The sequence below is a fragment of the Callionymus lyra genome, chromosome 9, assembly GCF_982586985.1.
Source record: "Callionymus lyra chromosome 9, fCalLyr1.hap1.1, whole genome shotgun sequence".
Lineage (NCBI taxonomy): Eukaryota > Metazoa > Chordata > Actinopteri > Syngnathiformes > Callionymidae > Callionymus > Callionymus lyra.
Window position 1 is genome coordinate 22,727,193 of NC_141826.1, and position 19,160 is coordinate 22,746,352.

General features: G+C 37.8%; 1 protein-coding gene across 1 annotated transcript in view; it reads right to left on the minus strand.

Moving 5' to 3' along the window:
• Window positions 1-7,861, minus strand: part of ahnak (AHNAK nucleoprotein) — a 30,423-nt gene extending 22,562 nt beyond the window's left edge. Inside the window, exons 1-5 of the mRNA XM_087799376.1 lie at window positions 7,596-7,861; window positions 2,244-2,308; window positions 621-680; window positions 370-526; window positions 46-263 (exon numbers count right to left, since the gene is read on the minus strand). Of these exons, the coding sequence (XP_087655502.1) occupies window positions 46-263; window positions 370-526 (375 nt within the window). The 5' untranslated portion in view covers window positions 621-680; window positions 2,244-2,308; window positions 7,596-7,861. The remainder of the gene's footprint in view (window positions 1-45; window positions 264-369; window positions 527-620; window positions 681-2,243; window positions 2,309-7,595) is intronic.
• Between the last annotated feature and the right edge of the window lie 11,299 nt (window positions 7,862-19,160).

Here is a 19,160-nt window from a genome sequence, read left to right on the forward strand (position 1 = left end):
TCTGTCAGTTGATGACTATATTTTCCCATTATTGAAGAGTCTTACAAGGAGGATGTCTGGACTTGAGCTCCCAAACCTTGGTTTTGCATCCCAGGTTAAAGTTCCCATAGGTGAGCGACAAGGTGTGCTCAAAGGTGAGGGACAAGGAGATTTGTTTTGTAATTTCAGTCCAACTTTATGGCGATTCAGTGTCTTCAGTAAGTCAGCAGTTTCCTCAGAGCTCATGTTTTCAAAATAGATGGTTGCGCCCACAATCTGGTCACCTGTTAACGAAAAAAGGTTTTTTGAATCTGGCTATTTTGGGCCGACATAAAAATGGAATCAACTACTTGAAAAAATAGAAACTGACAAAATTGCATCACACCCTACCTTCATGTACTCTTCCAGACCGTGCAGCCGGGGACTCATCTTTCACCTCTCTGACGAAAACCTCACCGTCTGTTGTCTGTTCAATGGTCAGGCCAGTTTTGTCCGGACCCTCCCAGTCAGGAAAGAGCACCTCCCGGGTTTCCTCCTCTTCAGCCATCTTAAAGATGAAATTCAAACCATATTTAATTGGCTGAGTGCGAAAACGCACATTTAAAATAATAACTGGTTAAGAAAACGATAGTAATAATCACCTTTGTTTATGTCTTTTCCGTTTTGTCTTCTGGTGTTATGGAATTCCTTCCTTGTTGTTCCTGTAGAATATAAAAGTCACTCTTATTACACTTAATAAGTTTAAAATAACACATATATAATTAGTTGATTACATTGTAAAAAATGTGTATGTTTCGAAAGTGTACGATTGTATAAAAATGTAAATCAATGTAAAGAACAGAATAAGAGACAAATTGAATGTAATTTAATTGAAAGATGCTCTGAAATACAAAAAATGGTTTGAGTACTTTTTATGACCAAAATCTATGGTGTAACACATTACAATACACACTAGAGGGCAGTGTGCACCTAACCCCCTATTAAAAACGCAATTTCGTCAATTTCAAGTCATGTCATATGTGTTTCCTGTACTTGTCTGACCTCTTAAGATGAAAATAACTAAACTAACTAACTAATCTAAAGGTACCATAGTTAGTACAAATTATGTTATTACTGGCGAAAATTATAACTGTTAATTTCACATTTTTTATTTTCTATTTAATACTGCTTTTGTCAATTCATTCATTTTGTTGATTGAGCAACATGCAACGGTATTTAACTCTCTATACAGTCTTAGGATACTTGAATGACAATAAGGTACGTCTAAGTCAGAATCTTTACATTAAGATCCAGAGATCCAGGTGTTTAATGTAGTTATCAGCCTTTTAGTTACAGCATTGTTTACTTGCACTTAAGACCCATTTGTCCCAAACGTGGGCGTTTAAACGCTTCAATGGATCTCATGACATCCACGTACGAGTGCAAAATTAAAAATATATATTTTTTATAAACTGTATTTATTCAACAACATAACAAAGGTTTAAGTCAATATGTATTTTCTACTCTGCTGGTCCAAGATTCATAGTTCTAGATGGAGGAAGGAAGTGCCTGGTGTGAGAGTGAGACAAGAGGGAAATTGTGGGGCTAAAAGGAAAGTGAGATAACAGTGACTGTTGAGAAATGTCTCCGAGGAATGTTGCAATGAAAGTTAATAGTAATTCAGGGGCGAAAAACCCGCCACGTAGACCTCAAAATAGCAGGTTATCACATAACAGACGTTAAGCGCCTCACAGTCAAGGGGTTTATAAAAGACCCCGGATATTCCTCCACGAGTTCCACTGGCTCGAACAGTTCTGATATGCGGATGTGATGAAGAATTTAAATCGATTCCTATGATACCCATTATTTATAATCTGAAGCTAAATAGATTTGTTCTGGAGATCACAAGACCTTCGTGACTCACTGGCACCCAAGTTATTATTTTCATGGCCACTTATCTGATCGACATGAGGCACAAAGACGGGTTTAACCCTGACAGTTTTGAATACAACCTTGAATTTAGATACTCAGGAAGTAATATAAGATGACCACGAGCAACCACCAAGCACGTAGCGCCACCTTTTTATAAGCTTGATTCATAACAACTACAGCCACGGAGAGAAAATGCTTGGAAGAGTAAAGTTTCAGGTTTCAAAAGGATTATTATTTTATGTTGCAAAGTGGATGCCATAAAGTTAAAATTCAACAAAAAGTTTAAAAAAAAAAACGCATCTGATCGTCGCTAATGAATAACGAAGACAAAATTGAGATTCAAATAGTCATACCTTGGATTGCTCAAGCCAAGGTCCAGGGCTTCCTTCTTAGACTTTAATTCTTGAATGCTTGACTTCTGTAGGGACAGAAAGAAATAAGATTCATTAATCTTAGGTTCTAGGAAAACACAACTTTATGTTTTACAAACATCAGCTTGCATCGGTAACAACTGTAAAACCACTTTACATATGTCAAGAAATGGGAAAAAGACCTAAATTTATGTGTGTCCATGGGTTTGAGAATTGTGTAGTTGTTTTTTTATGTATACTTTTTATTAATCTCTGGTCCTTCCGCAGTACACACTCTTTAAATTGCATTATTATATACACAAATACATGTATTCATTTACTGTTTTTGTCCCTTTTTTGATGGCAAATATATTAGACTAGGAGAGAAAAAAACTTTTTTTGCAGTAACTTTGTGTGAGCTTTAAAAAGGAACAGGATCCTTTTTAAATGCTTTTATACAAGATAGTGGACAACTTGTATCAACAGATCCAAATGTAGATCAGCTGATGTTCTCAGTCACCAGACAGTCAAGATAACACCAATAACAAGAGCTTAATAAAAAAATAAAACTGTTACATGTCAATCCATCCTTTTTTTCTCTCTAATATATTCTGTAATATTGAAATGCTAAATGTTCCAATAACATCAGCATTGCAACCTCTTCACAACAATAATTCTGCTTTTCTAAACGATTTTATTTGACCTTTCAAGTCCTCCAGAAACAGAGGTTGCAGTGACGGTCATTTTTCATGTTGAGACCTGCAGCACAGCAGCTGTGTGTACTCTTCAATGAATGGACATGTGTCTGCAGATGCACTTATTGTTGATATGATAGTGTGTTTTGCAGAGTTTGAAGGCAAAATGTGATGTGGTTTAAATGAGAAACTGGTAAAGGATGCATTTCCATTTTGTATGTGGATGCATAGACGTGAATATATGTTTGCATTTAATCAATTAGCTTCTTATTACTCTTCACACATATAGAATGTTGAGTGACAGTTGTTCACACAATCAATAAGTGCTCTTTTAATCTGAAAGGGAAACATTTAATGATCTAAAGCACATTTAGCCAACTGAAAAAACTGAGACTTGATCATTAATCATTTTATTTTGGACATTATTTCTTATTGTTTATTAAATAACATACATTACTTGAAACATAACTTGTTAAATATCTTGGTTTTAAGACCTTTTTCCTTTTTTAAATAGTATAGATCAGGGGTTCACCTACTTTGTGTAAATGCAAGCTACCTTTAAGCACCATGGGCTACAATAATTCATATTTATTGTGACTTCATATATATTATTATGGATGCTAAATAATCTGATGATTATTGTATGAAGAATTACCTTCATTTATTTGGTTTGACCTTCATGTGCAACAGTCTCAGACTATAATGTGGCTTCTGAGGAAATGTAACCTTTGGTTTGAAGTGTTTTTATAGCAACTTATTTCCATGCTCTTATAGTTGTTATGAATGTGGTAAGAAAAAGGTATGTTTAAAAACAAAACTTAATCATCTAGTCACAATAAATAGATCAAAATGATCGTCAATATGTGTTTACTTTTTGCATTACAGGAATTATCTATAGAGAGCAGAGCAAACTAATTTCTAATTTGAATAAGAAAGCTTCCAAAAAAACGAGAGATACTAAAATAGTGAAAATAAAATATTAAAAAATAAGTGTAAAATCATTTAAAGTGGTTTGATTTGACATCACATTCGTTTGGTCCTGTTATTGACTAGTCAACAAACATTCAGTGACCCAGATTGTGGTTTTGGCTTGTTTTCAATAAAGTAGTTTTTGTTGATAGACCTCGGTGAAAAGTTTCTCAAGATTAAACCTAGCACTTGTTACTCTGCACTGCTACTTTCTTGGGAACTTTTTTCTGCAAGGCGTGATGCAACTGCGCAACGTTGGCGAGGAAAAATAGAAGCCGCCCCACCTTTTTATACTCAAAACATCAGTGGGAAAGAGACAAACACGCGCTCAGGAATGCACGCTAGGGTGAAGTGTGGTTGTGAACAGTTGGGAATAAAAACCACATGGAGTGTTTAAAGAAGAAATACTACACCACAGTCTACGGGTCGGATCACATTGCGGATCTCCACTGCTTGCACAGGGAGCTGCTCCGCGCACGGGCCCCACCCAGGCCTCCAGTCATACACATTCCTTGAAAGAGCTGTTGGGCCAGCTGGAAGGGCGCCCAGCCTCTCCCCACAGTGACTAACACCAAAGAAATGTCCTCTTTCTCTCCTCTCCAGTCCATTCTACGCTGCCCACCATGGTACCTTCCCAAACCTGACCACCCCCCCTCGTGACTCAGTGAACCACGTAGGTTCTGCTCAAATAAACAAAAACACCACGGCCAGTCAGACACGTTCATTTATGGAACACGCTGCAGTTGATGAGCTTAAACTCACACCTCAATGAGGTCTTTTGACCCACAACCAGCCTCCGCCCTCTTAAAGGCAAATACCAGAACCGGTAACACTGTCAGCGCTTTCAGCAGGAGATCCCCGGAAGCACAACAATAATCCTTTAAATCAATCAATCAGATGAAACTCAATAATGAGCCGAACTCATGACAAGTTTTAAAAGCCTACAAGTGAAGAAAAACAGACAGAGCCCGATTGAGTTAAGTCCACTTTGTTCCTGTGAACCACAAAAGCAAACACTAAGAGGCGCTGAAGGTCACTGAGAAAGGGCTCTTCTTAGCTGGATTGCAGTCGTGTTGCACGTATAAAAAGCATGCAATTCAAAATAGGCTCTTTCTTTTCTGTATTTCATCGTCCAAAAATGCCCGAACCAAACCACAAGCCCTTCACGAGAGGAAAAGTTAGCGAGCTGACGCCAACACCGCCTGCTGCTGATTAAGTCCTCGTGACTTTGCCGCACACAAAAAATGGAAAAAGTGTATTTATTTTATATTCAACAGCAGATTAGAGGATATGTGTCGTCCCACCAGAGCGCCGACATGGATTATAGATAATGAGAAAAATCAAACAGCTGTATTTTGCTCATCCCACGATGTTACACAACTATGAGTATTTCTAAATTTACCCTCAAAGTCACGCCGCCTTGACATGTCAGGCTGCTAATTCTAAATAGTCGGGCTGCGTCGCATACCTCTCCTTTACAACCTCACGGTGTCTGCGGTAGTGTGTGTTTCCATGTGTGTGTTGGCGAGCAAGGATTTCATAACTCCGTGATTCCAGGCCCTCATAAAACTCACGCCTTTCTTGAGGTTATAATAAACAGGTCGAGATTGCGAGCGGGGATGGGTGGAGGGTGTGTGTGAGAGCTGTGATCTCGTCACTGTCTTATCATGCTTCCCAAAACCACCGTTCTCAAACACGCCGATAGGCGCTTCCCAAAGTACAGGACATGCTCTTGAACAGGGAGTGGCAGCCGTCTGGAGGCTTAAAAGAAACCTCAACATGTTTGGCCTATTTTTTTTTAACCTGTCCCGAGGACAAGGTATTCAAAGTTACTTCCTCATTTTTAAACTCTTTTATTCATCTTTAAATGCATCCTTCTTCCCGTTCTGTGCCCTAGCCCCGCCGTCCCCATCGTCGTCCAGCGACCCAATGGACCAAAAGGGAAATAGAAGAGGAAGTGTGCGAGCGGTTTCTTTCCACTCGACGCCAGGTAACACCCACCATGAAACAAAAACACCGTACCACACACTCACCACATCTGCACGTCAGTCGGCGCCCTGGCCCGGTTGTTAAATAACTAGTAAGAAACACGCATTCGCTTCACTTTTGAGCTCCGTTAACTTATATAAACCATTACAGCTCGGATGCAAATGTCATTATTCGAGCAAACATTGACCGCCCCGGGCTAAGGTGAGGCCATTCACACTTAGAACTGGTTCTACTTTAGAACGTCCTGGAGCCCATGTGAGGCCGAGAGTATAACCAGATATATCAGGAGGTATTAAGTACACATATCACCACCAGAGTCCAAGTAGAAAACGAGACTCCTGTGAAAATACCCCAGAAACCACATACATTTAGCAGTTGTTTTTTTTTGTCACAATCAATCACCTTGACAGCCGCAATTTGAGAAGCGCCTGACATTTACAGGTCAACGTCAACGACAACGACTCGTGGTGAGCAGAGGGAATGAAAAAGGACAAACTAGAGGAAACTTGTAGGGTGTGGCAAGTGAGGAGGAACAAGCTGAAATGATGACTAATCAAACATCTCATCAGGGCATCCATTGACACGCCTGATGAATTCAGTGAAACCAAAAGTTTCGAGTTAATTGATCGTTAAGTTAAGACTAAATTGCTCTTTCTTTGCAACACGTTCACTATAAAAAACCTGGTTTGAATTAGCTCGTCTTTCCAAACCGCTACATTCCATTACTCCCCCTCGTCGCCCCCGCTCAGCCCATCCCCCCCTACACTAACTTTTGCTCTCCCTTCCCTTCTTCCACTCTTCTTCTACTCCTCCCCTCTTCACCCTCTACTCTCAGGTTTAGAGACTCAAGATCCCGTAATGTTTCTTAACTATACTAAACATTCAGTGACGACCAGTTGCCGTAAAAGAAAGATGAAAAACGTGTTTTTTTCTGGCATATTTCAGAACAGACCGTGTAGAACTAGGACCCCTCACGCCCTTGTATCTCATGTAAGGAGTTTTTTTTTTTTTTTTTTGGTGAAGGGTGTGCCTTTGCTCTTATGGGACGAACACAGGGAGAAAAAAAAGAAGGAGGGGAATAGAGGAGAGGAATCCACACCCAAGCTTGCTGACGTTTTTAAACATAGAAGCAAACTTCTTATTTTAAGATTTTTAAATGTAAAAAAAAAAAAGAAGAAAGAAGGATTTGTTAATGGAACTTTAACACAGATGTTGGTGCAGCCTTTTAAACTTCGACACAACTTTTATAAAACCATTGATCTGGTTGGAGAAAAGAAAATCGACACCCTGGTGATAGAAACACTAGATTATTACATTTACAGCAAAGATTACAAGCTGGACTTTCCTCGGAGAGGCAGAAGTAAAAGTGCGCAACTCCAGCCTGAAGCGTTCATGTGGTGGAGTACACACCCACTTCTATAACCTGCACTGCTGCTGCTCAGTGTTTAACTTCAGACGGCGGCTCCTTCTTGTGTTTACACAGAGAAACTGAATTGCCTTTTTTTTTTTCACCCACTTCAAACCTCCAAAAAATGTGCAAACCCATGCAACACATCACACACACACACCAGTGCGCTCCAAACTTCCAGTCACATTCCAAGACTTTTTATCAACTTCTGTCACAGTGGAAAGTCACAAAATCTTTGTCACAAATTGCTCTTACAATTCAAAGATGAACTTTCAGGGAAGAGGTGAATCTTACCTGTGCGCAGAACTGTGCGCCCAAGAAGCCTCACGCGAGCCTGAGCATCCTGGAACTGGTCCTCAACCCTTCTGTCCAGCCCGAGAAGTTCTCAAAGTCGTCTCAAGTCTGCAGTCTGATAGGATGGTGTCACCTCTCCTATTTCTCTATTAATCAAAGTTTCCAGGGAGTTTCCTCCCTTTTTTCTCCTCCCTCCCCCTTCGCTGGCAGACGACTAAAACTCCTTTTTCTTTGTGCGGCTGCTGCTCTGGGCTGAGCAGAGTGCTGGATGGGGAACAGGGTTGGGCTCCTGGTTTGCAGAGGGAGGAGTGCGAAGGGGAGGGACCCCTGGGGAGGGAGTGGTCCTTCGCAGACATGGGGACGAAACGTTTCGTGAAGCTCTCCTATGACAAGGAAAATAACTTTTCACTTTACAAAAAACATGTCTTGTGTTTAATGCACAGGTTTTGTTAACAGTTTTTAACAGTTAACCCTTCAACTTCAAAACTTATTGTAGCAACTTGTTCAGTCTCGTAACACAGACGCTCTCTCCCGCAGGCGGGTAATAAATTCGTGGCTTTCACAATGGTTGTCCTATTCGTCAATCACCATCTTGTTATGATATCATAATGTTATCACTAATCATATCATTAGACTGGAAACGTTTCTGTTCTGTTTGTTTTGGTGGTGAAGTCTGGACTGCAGACTCCAAATGAAGTAGTCCCTGCTTCACCTTAGCTAGAAAGTCCAAAATCTTGGACGACTTGCTAGCCATAGCAGAAGTAGCTAATGTGGCTTTTCCCAACAAAATTCTAATTTCAATGGTTTTCTAATCACTCTAATGTCCACTAAGGGTTTGGATTATTTTCAGAGTAATCTGTGTCCTTTTGGAGATACACACATAAATGTATCTACGTATACACAACAGTCATGAACGGCGCCCAATTTTCTTCTCACCTCCTCGTCCGAAAAGACACACTTAAAAACATCCAAATACCTCCATACTGCTCATCTGTAGCGTCCATCTTGCTTTAAAGCCTTAACATAAGGGATTGTTCGAAAAAACAAACAAAAAAGTCTATATTTTAAGCTTCTTTGTAGCAAAAGCTAAAATGCTAACTTTCTACACAGACAGTAAACACTGGCTAAATATGGCGCTAGCCCTCAGTGTAGACAGTAGACACCGGGAGCAGGCGCAAGATTGGCGGTATTTGGATGATTTTTTTAAGTCTTTTTGGACGAAGATAAAGTCAAAGACAACTGAGCTCCAGTCGCTACATTAAAATGAACAAACATATTTGTCTATAACTCTAAAAATATCAGATTACTCTGAAAAAGTTCTAAACCCTTAATCGACATGAGGGTGAGTAGAAAATGAATGAAATTCGAATTTTGGTTTAACCGACACTTTGACCAAAGATCTGTCTCTAAAGACATAATAAATAATAAATTGCAGGGTATGTTTTGTTTAAGCATTAACTTCAACTTGCACTTCGGCAGATTCTAAGTTATTAGTTCTTGGAAAAAGTTGAACAAAACTCAGAGTTTTATATTATGCATTCGTTAATATATTGATTGATTCTGGTTTAGCTAAATGACCGAACACATACTAAAGCAGCGAACCGAAAGCGTTGCACATGGATGCACGCTAGTTCAAGAGAGCGTAGAGTCGCCCGTTCACATTCTCAATAGCTCGTGGGACTGAACAGACGACATTGTTGAACGCGTGTTGATGCAGATTTTCAAAACCAGTCGTGCGTCACATGTCAAAAATCTTTTGTCAAAGAGAAATGTATTTGCAAAACCATGAAGCACTTGGCTATTAGACAAGGCCAAAGATTTTGAAGAGTTAGCATGCTAAGCTAACCTCTTAGCTCCAGTTGTAATTATAATCCAACTTTTAGAAACTTTTATTTATTTTCCAATATTACTCACCATCATACGCATCCCTTTCCTTTCCCACCTTGATCCAGAAAAAAAAACATTATTAATGATTTATTATCTGTAAAACATTGGAATATTTCTTAATCTCGCTGACTGTGCTGTATTTTCGACGGCTACGCGAGACGCTTTGGAAAATTATACGCCAGAGGCATAAACATGTTATTACAGTGTCTAAATGACTGGAAGTAAACTGACAGAAAGTTGTCATTACGTGAATGAGTCAGGAGGACTCACAGGGAGCTGCCAAGACAGAGATTTTCTCTCCATTTGGTATAAAGTCTTCAGAATGTAGTTTGGATTTAAAGGCCAGGGTAGGTTAAAACAGACACCTTTAAACCCCACCCCCCCCCCCCCCCAGCTCAGTACCTTTATATATACCACCAACTCCCAGGCTAGCAGCTGCTGTACAAACAGTTACGGCCGGTGTTTATTAGGCAGACATTAGCAGGTGTTGTCACACAAACGGACTGATACAAGTTGTTTATTTACTCAAGTTTTTACGACTGCAGAACAAATGGGTGACTTCAGAGTTGGCAGTTTGCTGCAACACGGTGTGTGACATCGTCGCAGGTAGCGAAGGAAGACGTCGTGAGAGGTTTTCTGTTGAACTTGAGCATTGTCAACTTGTCATTTGAACACAAACACGTAACGAAATGTTTGAACTACAGGTGACAAAAACCACCGTAGTGCCGGCTACTGTCAATAACCTATTGCATAATAGAAGCTTTAGAAGTTTAATAGTATTTATTCATCTGCGTACTTGAATATATATATATAACTAAAACATTTCAAAATAGTTGTAATGAGAAATAAAGTGCCATATATTGTTTCTATTACTATCATAAAAAGACAGTAACTTTCGTAATAAGTTTTATCCCCTGACATCCCCACCAACCCCAGAGGGGCCAAAATCTTTTAACCTTTTTGGTCGCGGGCAAATTTTATTTGTTTTTACAAATTCCCATCAAACTCCTTTTCTTAAACCTTCATTTTACTTTAACTGGAAGTTTCCAAAAAAAAGTGGACATCGATAATTTACCTTATCTTATCTTAAACACCGACATCTTTATAGGTCAACAAATCAACATGAACATTAATCTACAATTGATTTTTGAGACAGGACACTTAAAATGGTTTGTTGGACCAGATTTGGCCCACTGGCCTTGAGTTTACACATGGGCCTCAGAATGTCTTCACGATAAACAACATATCATTTTAAATTAAACACAAATATTCATCCTTTAAAAATTAGCCTAGCTCAGGTTTTGGGTTATGGTAAGATCTGAATTTCTTTTTTTATTTAAAAAAAAAAGAAGGATGTTGATAATAAAAAAAGGGCCATATTTCCATTTTAATAAAAGAAGAAAATCCTGAGGATGTTTGGATCATTAAACGCTCTTTTCAAATGTGTTTGTGTGAAACTTCAAGCAAGCATGTGACCAAGGTCGCGGCGCCCTATTAGCAGATTAGCAGATTTTATTTGATCTAATCCAATTCGGCTCTCGAACTCCAGTGGGAAATAAATCAACACAATCTGTCCAGAACTCAACAACATTCAGTGGAACCTTTGTGTCATCTTAACACAACACGGATGAGTAAGAGGGGGAACGACTTTTTTTTTATCTGGCACTAGACGAAAAAGAATAAACTGAGAAAATCTTGAGCGGCCAAGAAGTTGAAAAACAAAATGACTTGTAATGTAATTTAAATAAATTGATACATTGAGTCATAGCCAACAAATAATTATAATTAAATATACAACACAATACACACATTTTTAGATATAATGTTGGCTACACACCATTGATCTATACACACGCTGATCTATATTCTTTAACTGTATATTTAGTATTGTATCTAGTATGATTGTATCACTTTCTCTTTATTTCTCTTTGTTCTTCTTATTTTATTTTGATTTATTTTTTATGAAACATTGCTGTATTTTCTTTGGCTATTGGAAAAAAACAATTTAAATCAATGAAGTTTTACCTTACCTTATTACATACATACATGTATAAAATTGTATATAATTTAATAGGAAAGTTTTAATTAATTTAACTCGAAGTCCTCCTGAAACATAAAGTGAAGGTATACATATACATACATAGCCAACAAATAATTATAATTAAATATACAACACAATGTGTTGGCTACACAACATTACATACACACATGTATCACATTTTATATAATTTAAAAGGAAAGTTAATTTATTTAAGTCCCCCTGAAACATTAAGTAAAGATACAGGATATGACATTTTAAATTAATATTAAATTATTAAAACAGGGCTACACAAATAAAACATTGGATAATTAACTTTTATTGACTAGTTTATGCCTGTAACTTCATTCTATTGTAAAGTATTCAGCTTTTAGCTAATAGATAAATAGTCTTTTTAAAAGTTTAAGTGGCTCCTGAGAGATCTTGGAAACATTTAAATTAAAAATATAAATAAATATATATCAAATATAAAGGTACACTTCAGTTGTATGTCTGCATTTCCTGAGTTTTTGTTTCAAGTGCGACTGAATTGTTCCTGACATTGAGAAACAGACTTCCCTGCAAGCTTAGACACAACACTGTCACACCCATCCAACAGCAAACAGTTCGCACATAATGTTCTTTCGTTAACGGGTACAATCCTAAACCTTCAATGCGAAAAGTCATGTGCACAATTCACTCGCCTCTTAACAGTGAGGCCGAGGGGTTATCTCAGGTCAGCGAATAAAAACTTTTCTAGAAGTTTTATCGTTAAAGTTTTTGTCATTTCTGGACTAAAGTGTGTGTCATGCGTAACGCGTGACTGTGCAGGTCGAACGTTAGAGCGAGTCATGTGTGGTTACCGGGTGAAGAAAAAGAAACTCAGAGAAAATCCCTTATGGCGCTTGAGGGAGTGTCCCACACAGACACAGACACACAAACAGACGCACACAATAACGCAAGACTACACTGGGCAGTGAGATCAGATTTTTGTTATTCTAAACTGACTGGGTGCAGCTTTTAGACAATAGAATGTCAACTGAATTAAACTCTTGCAGCTTGAAAAAATAAAGCAACACTCGCCTTTTTAAATGTTTTTTCTGTTTAGTTTCTTTATCAGTCAAGGGGGCAGAACTTTGCCATGTAGGTTAACAAAAACATGTCAATCAATGTTTAATCCGCAGAAATGATGCTACAAATGAGACGATTAATTTTATGATGGCAACTCTTGCACAATATCTTAAACTCCACACATCCCATAATTAAAGGCGTGTTCAGCGTATGACGCATCACCTTTACATTCCATGGCAATATAAACCATATCTTGACGGCAGTTTTTACAGCCCAGGATGGATCTGGAATCCTATCGTTGAAGGATTAAAGTTGGACTCAAATGATCTCAAAGACTCTATGGAAATAAGTTTATCATAAAAAAATATTTATTTCAATTTTTATATGAGATAAATATTACTTATAGCCAAAATAATGTTTCATAATTCAGCGGAACGTCTGACTGTCGCATAAAAGACGAGCAGTACGGAGGTATTTGGATGTTTTTAAGTGTCTTTTTGGACAAAGCTGAAGACGAAGACAACTGAGCTCCAGTCGCTACATTAAAATGAACAAACATATTTGTCTATGACTCTAAAAAAGGAACAGATTACTCTGATAATAATCCCAACCCTTGGTTGAAATGAGGGCGTGTAGAAAATGAGTGACATTTTGGGTGAACTATGACTTTAACTATAAATTCTAAGCTGTATAAACGATAACATTTGACTTCATCATCTTCAATCCTTCGTCATCTGACGTTGATCTAAAGCAGGAGTGCCTTGCTCTGCCTGCACTCATGAAAACTTGAGAAATAAAGGGAGGGCCACAGAATATCATGTAACCATGTGGCCCTTTGACTGTATTCATGCGGCCCTCAAGAGGTGAGAGTAGAACAGCGTTCTTTCTGACAGCTTTCAATTTAATATTGCGTTTATTATTGTATTTACTCTAAATATATACAGTATATATATATATTTTTTCGTTTCTGATTTTTTTTTGTTTTTACTTTTATGAAAATTTCTTGCCCATCGAAATTATTGACATCATATTTGGAAAAATAAGTTATTTTCCGATCAGTTTATTTTACATGAAAGGTTAAAAAAGTGTTTATATATTGTATGCTGATGCTTCTTTCTTTACTATTCTTACTTGCTTGGTTTTTTTCAAAGTTTTTCCGTCATAGTTTAGCTCTTCGCTCGTCTCCTCTGGATTGCCGGCCCCTCACAACAGTAACATTATATGATGTGGCCCCCAGAGGAACTTTAATTGCCCACCCCTGATGTAACCCATACTTTAAGGCTGAGTTGAAGATTGTGTGTTCGATGTCGCATCAGCCGAGCATCTCTTCACCTTTGCCTTGTTTGACTTCGTTTAAAACACACACAATTTAACAAGTTGTCTGAAGTTTGCTCGGCAACACCTCGTGATGAAACTGGAGTTTATCTCTCGGGGAGGAAGTCGAACCTCGTCGTGTCGCAGCGTAGAGATGGTGAGAGAGATCAGTCGTCGTTTCGCTACAACTGCACCGTCACCTCAAAACACTGCCGTGTGTCCCTTTGGACGAAGGTTCGACGCCGCCTGCATCCTGCAGCAACACCTATTTGCTCAGCTCAGCGCGTGTTTGAATTTTTGCTTATAGGGTGTGGCCGCTTTTATGACTTTGAGGATGGTTTGCAGTTGAGAAGCCGAGCTGCCTCCAGTCGACTCGTGCTCTTTTGTAAATGAAGAGCTTGTGTGCACAGCGGCCTCTCTCTCTTGTTGGTGTTTACACAGCAATAAGACGTTTAATTAATCTCGTTCACACGGAGGTTGATACAAGAAACGTGACGAAGAGGTTCAGATGTTGCACAAACCGACTTCCCACGTTCTGTCTGGGCTGAATACGAGGATGCATGGGAAAGGGTGTGTTTCCTGGTTCTAGGTGTGTCGGCCCGAGTTAACTCGTGCAAATAGCCGGGCTCAAAGGCACGATGAGTCATGGCTCATGACTACAATGAAAACATGGCAGCTGAGAGAGCAGGAGGTGAAATCAGAGGATTAGCAAAAGGAACATAAGACTGAATGAGTTTTTGCTTCATTTTGTTTTATTGAAAAAAATCTGCTGGTACTTTTGGAGCCTTTTTGGTGACAATGGATTTGACTTGGAAATGTTTGATAGAGGATGTTGACGCATATTCTATTTTTTGAATCATTTGAACCTTCGTACAGTTACTTAAAATCATTTGGCTTTTTAGTAACTAAGGAACAACTAATTTCAAACCTACATTTTCGATGAATAAATCATTTCAGCTCATTCAGATAATGATATTATCCAAGAATACCTAGAATAAGAAGTAAGACAAAACAACAAAACATTATTTACTGAGTTTGTAAAGTGTATTTTAAAGATATTGACAGGAAAGAAATGAAATCTAAGTAAATATTTAAGTCTTTAAGTATATAGTCTTTGATTAGACTCACATTTATTCATATTTACCTGACATGTCTAAAAAATATATATATTTCAAGGCACAGAAAGACAATAAAAGGAAAGTAGCAAGAACTTTCACTGCACCTTGAATGATGCATTCAATGACAATGGGATTACTATGATGCGTTCAAGAACACATGATATTTTGAAGCTATATGTGAAACACTCTATGACTGGACTATGACTTCAATGAAAAATAAACACACAGAACGAACAAAGATAATTTGTCCAACAGATGATGAGACATTAATGTCGCTTTTTGAAATTTACATTATGGATTTAATTATTTCAGTCACTCTATTCAATGTATTTAACATGTGGAGCCTTAAAACACTATTGCTCAGTTTTGTTGTTGTTATTTTTATAGGTTTCTGTAATCAAAAGTTAAAAAAAAAAAAAACTTTTGAGTGCGTTCAAGTTTCTAACCGGGAGAAAAATGGTTAAAAAAATCATTATCGTCTTGTTGAGACTCCAAAAATTGGCAACAAAAATGGTCGACACACCCCTAACTTATTTAATCTCTTATTTGTTTATTATTTTTAACCTTTTTCGGAAGCATCCAAACTTAGACTTGGCAAATTTGCCTTTATCCATCCGTTACGAAAAAAGTCACTTTCTCCAGTAAATAGTTACTTTGAAAGTAACTAGTAACTTAAAGTTACTTTTGAAAGAAGTAACTTACAACTGTAACTAAGTTACTATTTTAAAATAACTTTCCCAAAAAAGCGAACCTTATGTACGTTTGTTACAACTTTGACAGAATTTCTTGGCTATAAACGAGTCATTCAAGATTTATTTTGTGTCCTTCCTGGTCGGAACCATCCTGACACAAAACACATCTTTGTTCAGAGACACAACTGAATCTTTCACTGGTTTTGAGTGAATTTTTGGATCCAATTCGCTTTTCTCTGTGACACACAGGGTGGGCCGAAGGTACGCTCAGGTATACTCTCACATTGGTGTTTGTTATTGTCACATTTGTAACACAATTTAATCTCGAATGAGCTTGAAAAATATCTTCCGTCAACACGGCAACATTCCTCAAACATCTCTGGAACACTGTCATATTGTTCTGGAGGCCCATCCTGCACATGCTCACTTCAAACCTCGCTCTTTAAACACATACAACACTCAACATATAATTACACGTTTCTCATCTTTTCCCTCCATCTATACTCAAGCGTTCGCCGCCGCTCGAGCCGCAAATCTGGTGTTTACAGCTGACGTTAGATTTGGCTTTGAAACGTTTCGGCTCTCATGAGGTTAAGAGCGAAAACTTTTAAATTCGATTTATGCTCCTGATGGAAGAGTTCAGGGCAGTTTTTTAGAAAATCTAATAAATGTTAATCTTGTTTGAGGCCCACGCTGTGTTTTCTAGATCGAGTGTCGTTTGTGATCGAGTTGACACATCTGACGCACGCAGATTTATTAACTGGTTTCAGGAAAATTCAACACAAAAAAAAATGGGAATCTACTACTGACCTACTTTCCAATGGAAAGCACTAAACTCACGAAAAGTCTATTTATTAAAATGTTGTTTCATGTGGATTATGGAAGGTTTAACTATACTTTGTTTAAAAAAACATCTTAAGACGTTTTTATTTGTTCAGGCTTCTCCTTGATTTTGTGGAACTCCTGTTGTGTTATCAGTTTTATCTTGATCTTTAAAGTATTACTTTATTGAATATTGTTTTGATTGTTTAAGCGCTTTGTGACCCTGGTCTGGAAAAGCGCTATACAAATAAAAATTACTTACTTACTTACTTGTATTAAAGTTACTTACCAAGACTTAACAACACTGAACACTCAAGTATATTTATAATTCTTTAATTTTTGTAGTTGTATTCATTGAATTTGTTCTGTGTTTTGACCAATTCATTTTAATTAGCTCCTTGGCAGAGGTATGTAACGAAATAATACTTCTGCCAGTGAGCTTGGATGCACTGGAAAACCGGTTTTTGACTTTTAATATGGCATTTAGCTTATGCTAATCCATGGTAGCATGTGATGTGAAGAACTGCCAACATTGATTTATCAAACAAACACTCAACCTGTTTCTGCTCCTCTTTGTTCCGGCACTTTTGAAAGGATCTAATGTCGTTAATAATAACAAAGAGTCGCTATAACAACAGATTAAAGATGACGATTGAACATCGTGATCTCTCTTATGAGTCGTTTTAATCATTTCCCTGAATCTTTTGAGCACAGTTTGTGTCGTCTTTCAACCATTTTTTTGTATTTTTTATTAGACTGGCAGTTTTATTGTTCCCTGGAATGATGAGTCACTTTAAACGTAGCCGGTTGATAAAATTCCTTTGAGTCAAAGTACAACTTTCTCCTGTAATCTTCGTTGACTGTTGATAAACACGATCAACGGCATCAGAAGTCACACACAGACGCATTGTGTTCGCTTCGATCAGTCAATAAAGTCATCTGAGGCATTTCTTAACCACTGGAATTCACTACACAAACCAGATTGAGTACAAATACAACAGTTCTTTGTACACTTTCTTTTTAACAATGCAACATTGTCAATATGGTGTCACTGTCTTCGGCGGCCAACGCTGAAATTAGAAGAGGAAGGAATGCAGACGGGAGGAATCGGCAAAAGATATATACGCCACAGGTTCCGTCTGTTCCCGATAAACATAGAAATACTTATTGTGTTACGAGAGCAGGAACGACTTTGAGCACTTGTTGCTGCTGCTCCCACTTAGCAATGCAAAACAAGACGTGACCTTACGCTTTGTAAATAGAGCCTTTATTTGTGCAAACATCAGACGTTTGTGTGTCGCCCTTCCTCCCTCTTCTCTTCAGCCATAACTCATGTTAAAAGACCAAAATCCCTTGATCTCTTTACCGTCATAAAACATATATATGAAGTCCTTCTGGTAAATTATAATTGTTACCTCTTGTTCTTGCGGCGGTGGGGTCAGGACTGCAGACTATTCAGATAAAAACTGTAAAAATAAATAATATAAAGGTTTTGTTTTACTCATTTTCACTGGTTTACAGGTTCTTTTTTTAAGTAGGTTCAGAGAAAAGAACATCTTTGTTTCAAAATGAAACACATTATAGTAAGTAAGTAAGTAATAGTTATTGGTAAAGATCTTTCTAGACCAGGGTCACAAGGCACTTAAACAATCAAAAACAATACACAGTTAAAATATACACTTTAAAAGATCAAGATACATAACACAGGAGTTCCAGAAAATCAGGGAAAAGCACAAATAAGAATAACCAATAGAACAGAAAATATATGTAAAAGTTATTTCCTTCTGTGCGACCTGGTAACAAATGAAATTGGATGAAGAATCCGGAGACCATTGTAGCAATTCTATTGTACCTGTTGTGTGTTGACATGTTTGTGCAATTATGCAACGACTGTTTGATTGATGGATGGATTGTGCAGATGCTGGACTTTACCATTGACTCCATGAGATAGTAAGTTAGTAAGTAATGGTTATTAGTAAAGCGTCTTTCTGGACCCGGGTCACAAAGTGCTTTAACAATCAAAAACAATACACAGTTTAAACTAAGTATGTACAGTGGTACACTCCTGGGAGGAGGAAGCCAGTTGAAAGAATACAGTTTGAAATGGAATAGAAGGAAAATTTGAAATTAGTGGGGGGGGGGGGTTTTATCATATAGTTGAAAAAATAGACTATATCAATAAAAACAAAAGATAAATAGCCATTTCAATCTAAATTACATTTAAAAAGATGGTCTTTTTACTAAATAAATACAAAATAGACAACTTTTTGTCGTATAACGTTAAACACATGAGTAATATTTTGGGGGATTGTGGCCAACAAGCGTTGTCAAAGGGCCTATCGTGGCCCCCGAACCCATCTGCTCAAGGCGAAATGATTCAGTTTGAATCATATGAACTGGTAGTGACGGAAATCCTTAAATTCTGATGCAAAGGTAACTGAGAGTGAATGTGAGAATTCTGTTAAATGATCAAAGAAGCTGCAACAATTAATGTGATTTATCAACAAATTGGATTCGTCACATTTAATTGAACTCTAAGTCACACCAGGGAGACACAGGTCTCAGCAGATGGACTTACTTGTGTCTGGAATTCTTTCGGAATCACTCAGTCATGACAAGAATCCTCCATAAAACAGCTACACCC